At 47.8% G+C, this 10,226-nt stretch overlaps 1 protein-coding gene and 1 non-coding gene across 2 annotated transcripts; both read right to left on the bottom strand.

The window, feature by feature from the left end:
- Nucleotides 1-2,140: 2,140 nt before the first annotated feature.
- LOC135825328 (glutathione S-transferase 3, mitochondrial-like) lies at nt 2,141-8,505 on the bottom strand. The gene is made up of 5 exons (XM_065338065.1): nt 8,203-8,505; nt 7,174-7,238; nt 6,399-6,456; nt 4,476-4,548; nt 2,141-3,052 (listed from the first exon to the last, which is right to left on the bottom strand). The coding sequence occupies exons 1-5, from the start codon at nt 8,323-8,325 to the stop codon at nt 2,952-2,954; spliced, it is 420 nt and encodes a 139-aa protein (XP_065194137.1). The 5' UTR covers nt 8,326-8,505; the 3' UTR covers nt 2,141-2,951.
- Trnar-ucg (transfer RNA arginine (anticodon UCG)) lies at nt 5,892-5,964 on the bottom strand. Its single transcript has one exon. It is a non-coding gene; the product is annotated as a tRNA-Arg (tRNA).
- Nucleotides 8,506-10,226: the final 1,721 nt, after the last annotated feature.

The following is a 10,226-nucleotide window of genomic DNA, read 5'->3' as shown; positions in this document are numbered from 1 at the left end:
AACGCTCCAGGTAGCGCGCGAGATTCTCCAGACCCGGCGGATCTCGAACGGCAAATGCCACGATGGATGTCGCGAACTTCGACTCAATGTCGATCTCGCGTGGTGTCGGCAGTGGCAACTGATCCAGGCCCTCTCCGATCTTCTTGATGGCCGCCTCGACAAGCGGCGCGAGAGCCTCCGAATCCGAGTCCTTGGTGCCGCTGTACGTCATCGATACCAGGAAGCGTATGCATTGTCGCACTAGAACGGCATCTGCCGGCAGCCGTGCCAGACCTTCTGCCAGCTCTCCGCACATCGGCAGTAGCAGCGCGGTGGCCGCTTTTGACGGCATCTCCAGCATGGCGTACAGCTGCATCACGCGCACAACGGGTCGACGGCTTGTCTCCAGGGCCGCGATCCGCTCCAGGCCGGCCTCGATGTACGAGCGCAGACCGTCCCTGCAATTGTCACGTGCTGCGAACAGTGCCGGCGCATTTTTCTCCAGCGCATCCAGGCTGTCGAAAGAGAAATTGTGTTTCAGTACGGTCAGGATCTGGCCGATCACAACCGTTTTATCGTACTCGCTCATTACGTCAGCATTCATGGTTCTCGCCATGGCCAGTTGCTCTACTCGCTGCTTGTGCGTCGCTCCTCTCATCTCCTGTAGCATAAACTTGGCAGTTTCGCCCAGGCCGCTGGGGACGTTCTTGTCCTCGCATCGGGAGGCCTGTGAACAAAATATGCCTCTCCTCGCGCTGCCGCGTAGCAAGCTAGAGGCAGCTGACAGGCGAGGCAATGCACATCTTGCCTGTGCCAGCATGATAGCTGAGCGACAGACACAGAGATCTGAGGAAGAAGAGATCAAAGCAGCAGTTGACTCAGGACTTGTTCCATTCGACTCCAAAATATTTCATAAAATTTTAATTTCCCTCAATGACTTTTTTTCGAGTTTCAAGCTTTTTTGTATTAATTTTTCTGTTTGGGTCACTTTTTCCGCCATTTTCGCCATAGCGACGCTTGCATGCAGTACACCAAACAGTGTCCAAAGCCTACATACAGTCAAGAGTACTCGTACGTTACAAATGTAGTTCTGCCGTCGCAGCACAGCATAGAGGTTGTGCATGCAGGCAGTTGCACACTCTAAGTTGGGGTTATGTACTCTTGATACAGTAATGGCACGTAACTACTTACAACAAAATACAAGTGAGAAGGCCCACAAGTCAAGGTCAGTGATCAGAAGATCTGGTGATTCTGGTTCGATCCATTGAGACAAGGTCCAGGGACTAGGGCCCAGTGGGGGAGACTCCGAGGCAGCCTACTTCAGACTTCAGTACTGACCTGCGTTGAGTCCAAAGACTGCTTTACAGCAGAATAGTTGTCTATTAGGTCATACCATTATTTTTGTATTTCCTGTCTACAATTAATTTGCAATTCTCTCTTTTCTTTTTTCCCTGCATACAAGAGTACACAGTACTGTATAATTATGTTTTGAACACGGGATGCTGCATAACCGAGACACCGGAAATGCACCCCCAATGAATAGAACAGTTCGCGTTCTACATGTACATACCAGTCGGGCAGCAATGCCGGTGGCCCCAGTCAGAATTTTACGCTTTCGGCTGTACCCAATTTTCCCTGTTGGCTGTAGGAACTGTGACTTCTCTTAGTTGTGCCGGTTGCGATACGAATGTCGTGACAGTGTCGAAAGAACCGAGATCAAATATACACAGTGTCTAATAAATTACAATAACAATCCATACAAAAACATATAGGGTACCCCGTATAAAAGCCTGTGGGAATGCCGTATTCAAAATTTAATAAATAATAATAATAATAATAATAACAAAGGGTTTGCTCCCCACACCCTTTCTTACAAATCATCGCCGAAGTCACAACCACTACTTCGTAATAATAATAATAACAACAATACACTGCCCACTAGCTACTAGCATATACATAACACCATCCTGGTCGCCAGAAGAGTGCAGCCCTGGTACACAAGAAACAGGCAGACGCGCAGTGCCCACCTGGGTGTTAATGCTACCTCAAAGTAAATTGATCAGCATTCGGATAGCACACAAATGCACATGAAAACCCCCATTGCGCCCCCCCCCCCCCCCACATACACACATACACCAGCGTTCACGCAAGCACATGCAGATCCTGACCAAAGACTGGTGTTATCGTAGTCGTCTGCCATCAAGCACCAAATACCGCTATAATGTCCTATGCAGGAGCTATCACACGATCGAAAGTTGAAAAGAAAGAAAAAAACAATGTTAAAAACCTATTGATAAATGCGGAGGAGCAAACACCGGACGCACGCACACACACGCGCGCTAGCGCAGAGCAGCTACAGAAGCACAAACGCGACAGCAAAGGCAGAGGCACTGGAGACACTGGAGAGCAACGACTCACTGCCAGAAAACAAACCGAAATGGAGACACAGACAGCTAGACGTGTGAATAGCGAACATGCAGCAGGGCATGGCACATCCAAGGGTGCTCCGTAACGTCAACCCAAGCAACACAACACCCAAGGGTGCTCCGTAACGCCAACCTAAGCAACACAACACCCAAGGGCACTTCGTAACGTCAACCTAAGCAACTCAACACAACGTGTAATAAGACCAACCAGCAAAGCAGCTAGGCACTAACAGAGAACGAACATCAACCTGCTGCCATAATCGACGGGGACAATAACAGAGAAAACGGAGTATTAGTGGAATAACTGACACGCCGCCACCACCAGTAGCACGCCATCTCAATCGTGAAGCACAGCAGGGCCTTACAACGTGTCCAGTCCAGGTGGTCAGTGACTCGTGGAATGACACCAGCCGGTAGCCAGCAGCGTAGGGCTCTCACCATCTTTCGACGCGCTTGACACAATGTACAGCACAAGACGTAGTGGCCTCATGGTGATTCTGGTGATGCTGGTGGTGTTGGCGGCTGACGAGGTCGCACCTATGCGTGTTACATAAGTCCAGCAAAGCGCAGGCCGGCGTGCGAGGCCAGCAGCATATTGCCCAAGAAGCCGAGGATGTAGAAACCTCCCCTGCTCCTTTTCTCCGGGTCTAGTGAAGAGAGAGAGAGAGAGAGAACGAGAGGGAGAGAGAGAGAGTGAAAAGGAGAAAAAGAGAGACACAGGGGAAAGGCAATGCAGTGCATCAGGGGACATGCATAAGCATTTCCTACAACTCGCACGGGAGTGTCTCCTGATAGGCTCTCACAACCTGTGGCCAAAACTTAGGGAAATACATTTGAATGGCCAGTCTGCATTCGGATCACATTCGAGTAGTACGAACAGCGACTCCTCATGAAACATAAACGAATATCATATTGGCAGATATGGGGTGGTGGCATCCCACGGAAGCGGAAAGGTGGTTCTTGACCAGGGAGTCGTACGACTCCTTGTTCTTCACCTGCCCGGTACGTGAACCCGTCGAATTTTTTTTATTTTTATATTGGCAGAAACAGTTCTGAGAGTGCTCAGAGCAATTTTCACTGGGTTTTGCCACTTGCTCCAGCTGTTCTGAGCGTTCAAACTGCTCTGAGCACTCTCAGAATCAGTGCAGAACAACCAAACATCCCTGCTCTGCACTATCTTGATCCAGGTCAGGCCAACCAAACACACCCTTTTAAACGCCGTGCTCGTAACTGGCACGTCAGGGTGCACACATTCGTGCGCATTTTGCTGGCTTGTGGGGCGTCATGCGTATTGAAACACGTTGAAATATAAATAAATTGCGACACGGAACTTGGTTCAGCTGCGTACTGGAGTACATTCCAGGCTCTTTAACTGTTTGGTTCAAACAAAAAGAACTTGATGATGTCACACAACCTAACAACCATTATGATTTGCTGTTTTCTGTGAGACGCGAAAGCACGTCTGAGAACGCATGGAACACAAATAAACAGCATACAGCGCCAGTTGCAAACTCAACTTTCGACAAAATCCATCAATCAAACACACCACGCCAACTTTCAACAAAAAAAATAAAATAAAAATGCATTGGCCGGGAATCGAACCTGGGCCCCCCGCGTGGCAGGCGAGGATTCTACCACTGAACCACCAATGCTCACATGTTGAAAAAGATGTTGCAGCTGGAATACGACTATGAGAGTATCAGAATGACTCCCTGCGGTGGTCATATCAAACATTTCAAGCTCTGTATTGAGGCGGTATTGCTACTACAGTATTGGGGTGTTTGTACAGTGACGGCCAAACAAATCCGACCCACGAGCCGAAAGCAGTGCCAAGGCTGTGGCCTGTGGCCCTCGGATGGGTTTTCGGACCGTGCATGATGCAATTGAAATGGAAACACGGCACTGCTTTCGACTTGTGGGTCGAATTTCTTTGGCCACGACTGTACAAACAGAGCATCAATGTGAAGCTCCCCCCCAGTAATGTGTCAGTTGTTAGAACACTAGAAACTGTAGTGGTCCTAGAATGTAGTGGTCCTGGAGCAAAAAAATCAAACATAGACTAGCTCTTACCCCCGGTATAGTAACCCAGAGCGTAGACAATGCGTCCAATCAGGTAGATGACGTTACATGCGGTGGCAGGGATCTACAAGAACATGAACACACACACACCATTTGACGCGGAGGCGATGATAGCGATGCTACAACAGAAGCCATAGCAACTTGTGCTGGGATTGCACCATTCAACAGCTTGCAAGGCTGAAGAATTGACCGCCACTACTCAGCCTGGTCTACACCACACAGCTATGAAGTGGGTTTTTCTGGCCAGTGAATCCCTACTTTTTGGTCTTTTTCATTTTTTTCCCCGCACACACATCACACCACATACTCCAGCATGCACTGGCTGTTGGCAACCACCCAGGAGAATGAAAGAAAAGTCAGGGGGGTCTGAGAAAGAGAAGAAAGACGTGTATGACCATAATCGTTGGGAATCGAACCCGCAACCACACACACACAAACACACACAAGAGTCTCTCGCCAATTGTTGCTCCAGCAAGCTTGTCTAGCCTATGATCATTATGCGAGAACTGTGGCAATACGCCCAGTGAGAAGGCAGATATTGCCTGTGCCAGTGGTGAAGAAAAATAAATGTCAACAACCGTCTCTTTCCCTACCGCAGAACATGTACAAACAGTGTACGCCCAAGTTTGGGTGGGGGAAAGGGGGGCATGCACACATTACGTCAGCTTTGAGGAGCAAGTCTACCCATTTCCAGCCATTCGGCCCCAGATAAATAGTGCCTCAGTAATAATTACAATTTTTTGAAGTCCCCCTGCAGTGCACAGTGCAACACAGGAAAGCTCCTGTAAACAAGGACATCTCTCTTTTTTTTGCTCCATTGCTCTAGTTTCAGGGAAATATTGGATACTGTAATTTCACAAATTTTCGGTGTATTTTTATTTTCAGTCCTTTCGGTGCGTCGGTTTCATACCTAAAATTTCAATACACCGAACACACGCTAATTCTCCTCAGCCCTACACATAACCCAATACTAATAATAGGGATCTGCTTCTCTGAAGCTAAATTTTCTGTTCACCTAACCCGGCCTTTTATGGGGTTACAGGGCCTTTACACGCCAGCTTGGTGAGAGACTTATCCCCTCTCCCCTGACTCACTTGTGAGGTCTGCATTCGACACTAAGGATATATGGGCGAAGTGGTGGCCCGCCGATGCGAACGTATTTGCTTGATGTGTTCCTAAACACGTCAGGTGATGCGGCCGCGAATCCCGCTAACTTTATTTCTTTTTTTAACCCGGTCTTTTGCCCTCGTACCGAAAATATTGAGCACCTAAAATTTCTGAAATTAGAGTATACACAAAATCTGAGGAAGCACTTCCAATAGTCTACATGTAATGCAGTTACGCTATTCGGCATGTCATCCCCATTTCCCTTTTGTTTTGTTGGATGTAGAAGAAAAAAAAAGTTACCGACCACGATGGGACTCGAACCCACAATCTTCTGATTCGAAGTCAGACGCCGTATCCATTGGGCCACGCGGTCATGCACATGATTGAGACCCTCTACAGCGGGTCCTGTACATAATCGTGAGGTCAGATGAAGGGGAAACGTCCAGAACAGCGGAACGATGCGCCGAAAAACGAACAGGTTAGAAATTTACCAGCTGCAGGATACCGTACACTGCGGCTCAACTGTATAGATAGTTACACATGAAAGACAAGAACGGCCGAGGCTACGACTTTGAACCCTCAGTTCTTCGGCACCAGAGAGTACTGTTGCGTTTTGGCCAGGTTTCCCCTAATATGGGCGGGTTTTACACATCACAATGTACAAAGCGGCAGCTCAAAAACAGGATAATGAAGACCTGCCCGCATTTTCGATGTCGATTTGGTTTTTCAATCTCCAAGGTCCATCTTTCCTTTCTGAACAGAGGGTACGAGGTATGATTATGTAGCATCATGATGTGGCAGACTTACCGGGTGTACAACTCCTGCTACCAGACCAGAAACTAGGAAGAAAGTCAAATTCTCCAGACTGTGAAAACACACACATGCATGTACACGCACACACACGCACACACACGCAGAGGAATCAGCCACATTCGGTCGAGTTCAGGCCGGTATTTTACTACTCCCTGGTGTTGCCTGATGATTGTCGCAAGCCCCCTACTCTCTAGTTGTTTTCGTTGCGCAGTGCATCGTCACATACAAAATCCTGTACACGCTCTCAAGTTTCTGCATCCCTTGCTCTTCCCCCTGCTTTAAATCGGTATGGTCTTTTTTCTCTTAGTTTTCTAGACTCAGATCGTTGGAACTCTCTACCTGCTGACATTCGCCTATGCACATCTGTTTCTCGCTTCCCTAACCTTGTATTGGCACATTTAGGGTACCCTGTAAGAAGGCCTTAGGCCTGTGGGGATTGCCCTGTCAAAAATTTAATAATAATAATAATTTGAAACTCGGATGTTGAGCCATAAATAAATGTAGAAAGGAAAAAAAAGACATTATGGATACGAGTTAAGAGTAACTCTCCATCACTGTAACATGATACTTTATACAGTCAGAAAGTGCAATAACTAGGCACACAACTGACAGAGTACTGAGACATTCGACGTCCTGACACCTTGCTTCAACACTTATAATAATAATAATAATAATAATAATAATTGTGACAGCATGAAACTTGAAGTAGCAGCAAACAAGCCTTGATTGTCTTTGTTGTTCTGGTCTCTACTCCTTGGTGCAAACTCACTAGTTCTGATGAGCACGTTGGACACAGTTGAAGTTCTCATTCGTAGGCGAGTAGAGTGCCGGGTACTGCACAGAACACATATACGCACAGACACATGCACACACACACACACACAGGCACATACACATGCACACACACACACACAGACACATGCATGCACGCACACACAGACACATACACGCACAAACATATACATGACACACCCACACTCACACACGCATACCGTAAAATCCCGCCAGAGCGCCCCGCCTCTCCCATCCGCCCCTCCCTGACTTCTTGTCAGGGAAGATTGATTGTATCCTCGTATGACTCTGTCACAGTCTGTGATGCCGTACTGTACTGCAGAGGGGTGCTCGGTCCGGTTGTAAACGTACGCAACAGTGCCCACTCTCCTGACCAGGGATCGCACAAACCCTTTTGACGGGTCTGTACGACTCCTAGCTCTCGACCTTTGGTCGTGTACGAGATGTACGAACAGTTTTCGTAGGGTGAGTACTTTTTCATGTAGTACTGAATGCGGCAAGTAGGACTCGTCCATCCGCCCCTCCCCAACGAAGCGTCGAGGAGGTAGGGGCGCTCTGGCGGGATTTTACGGTACATACACACAGACACACACACACACACACACACATACACACACACGCCTTGAATGAAAACACCACGGGCGACCCCCCCCCCCCCCCCCCCGAATTTACCCCAGACAAGTGAAGTGAGCCTTTATAAATAAACCCTCTGTATGTGACTACATGTATCGATGGCATTTTGTTGAATGGTCTGAAAAAAACACACAAAAATCGACAAAAGAGTTGAGGGCCTTGTAGGGAGCCAAATAATTATTATTCACAGGGGGGGGGGGAGCTGCCCCCCCCCCCCCCCCCCCTACTGCGCCCCCTACGATCCTCCAGAACAACACTGCAATCACTTGTGCAAGTGCTAGTTGTGGGATGCGCATGGTGTCACAGATTGTCTTTCCTCCAAAAATTAGCCTCCCTGCTGTATGCAGCACAGTGCAACAACAACTTGATGTACCTTGACATCGTACTTCTTTCTGGCTGCGACAACGTTGTAGATCAAGAAGAAGTTGACGAGCAGGGATCCCAGCAGGCTGGTCAGTACGACGTAGCCATACTCCTGAGCGATCGAGATCTCCATTACGACTATTTACTAGACAGCCAGTGCAGTGGATGATTGATTTTACTCCAGGTCGCAGAACAACAATACCAATGCAACTGCAACAAAATAAAGAACACTCGTACAAACTGATTGTACTGTACTTTGAAAACAAAACAGAAAACCAGGTGCTACGGGATCGCTGGATGATTCTGGAATCATTTTTGGACAGAAAGCTAGCTCGGGACACGTGGGACCTGTGTAGACCTACCACGTGCACCAGGCCTAGCGCCTAGCCCTAGCGCGCGCCGCGTAGATCTACGCGCGTAGAGGCTGGAGCCCGCAAGACGCTAGGCCATAGCGGCATACATAATGCATAGGCATACTCATGATACTTAGGAGCTCTCAGTTCTCACAACAAGAAGAGTAGCAGCATGCACGATCACGCCTGGGAAGTGACAGAGAAATTTCTGGAACCGTGCGACTTGAAAGACGAACTCCCACAAGTACTGAAGTAGCCCTTGGCCTTGGTCATGTCAGTCTTGACTCTTGGACTTGGAGTCCTATGGCTATGTTATTATGTACGGGCGGCCTTCGAGTGTGGTATGTCAAAAATACAGGTGGTGCTCGTCAACCCAGAACTTACTTCGGCAGAAGAGTTGCTCAATCCACGTGACCATGATCACGTTCTGCTCCATGCGTAGATCTAGTACATCATCTACGACTCTAGAGTCTGGAGACATAACACACTAAACACAGTATACTAACAGTGACCAGGTGACTACTGACTCGTAAACTGAGTCTGTGCACGCTCGCGGGCTGCGCTTGTGCTAGTTGTGGTCTGGAGCCATGATGAGTATCATTAATTTTATTTATTACTTATTTATTACAGCATCTCATAGCACAGTGAGAACACCGGCCAATACAAAGAGAGAGGGTGTTAGCCAACCACGGCAAGGAAGGGAGAAGGGGAGGAGAAGAAAAAAAGGAACCGGCATGGATAAGCAGTGATTGCAACAAAATGAGAAACACAAATTCAAAGTCAAGGTGCGACAAGGCTCTTAAAAAGGCGGAGGGAAGAAAGGTCCTTAGCTTCTTGGGGAAGTGCCAGCCACGCAGAGTACGCAGTGAAAAAGGGAGAGTGAAGTAGAAAGGAGGACTTAGGTTTCGGAAGGGAAAGGGAGTTTCTCGTGCTACGGGAAGAGAACCAGTTGAAACAGTGGAGGTGAGGTGGACACAGATTGAGTTTGAGAGAATGGATAAAGGCCTGTGAATTACGTCTCTTAGACAAAGGGGTACTAGTGTCAGCAAGGGCATAAAGGGTGGAAGATGGGAGCATGCGGGGTTTTCGGAGGAGGATTTTGAGAACTTTTTGTGGTGAATTTCGAGCTTGGCAGCACGGGTTGTGGAAGTTCCAGCCCAAGCAGTATCTGCATAATCAAAAATGGGGCGTAGGTAAGCTGAGTAGAAGAGGGGTTTACAAGAGATTGGGAGATGGTAACAGTGAGAAGAGAGGATTCCTAAAGATGAACTTGATCGTTTACATATGTAATCGATGTGGGGTTCCCATGAAAGGTTAGAGTCAATGAAAATGCCAAGACATCATAATCTCTGTATGTCCTTATGTCCTTTCTCCAAACCAAGATCCATTTAGAGAACAAAACTCTCCGATACAATGTCATGTACCGGAATAAAAAAAACTAAATTTTACTCAAGAGGTACACAAAAGGAAGTAAAATAGGGCTGTTTCGTTGTTACTCAGAGTTTCATGGCAAAAACCAATCATCAGACAACATAAGAAGATTAGAAAATAGCGCAGGTATATGAAGGCAAGCGGAGGAGATAGAATAATCCAGTGCAGACAATAATAATCAACACCTCCCAGAGGCGCTCTGACGTGCCAGAACCAACACCTCAACTTACTTGGCTCAAGGAAGGTAGAT

Source organism: Sycon ciliatum, chromosome 9 (genome assembly GCF_964019385.1).
Source record: "Sycon ciliatum chromosome 9, ocSycCili1.1, whole genome shotgun sequence".
NCBI classification, from domain to species: Eukaryota; Metazoa; Porifera; class Calcarea; order Leucosolenida; family Sycettidae; genus Sycon; species Sycon ciliatum.
Note: the sequence above shows the minus strand (reverse complement) of the source record. Positions and strands in the feature narration are given on the sequence as shown.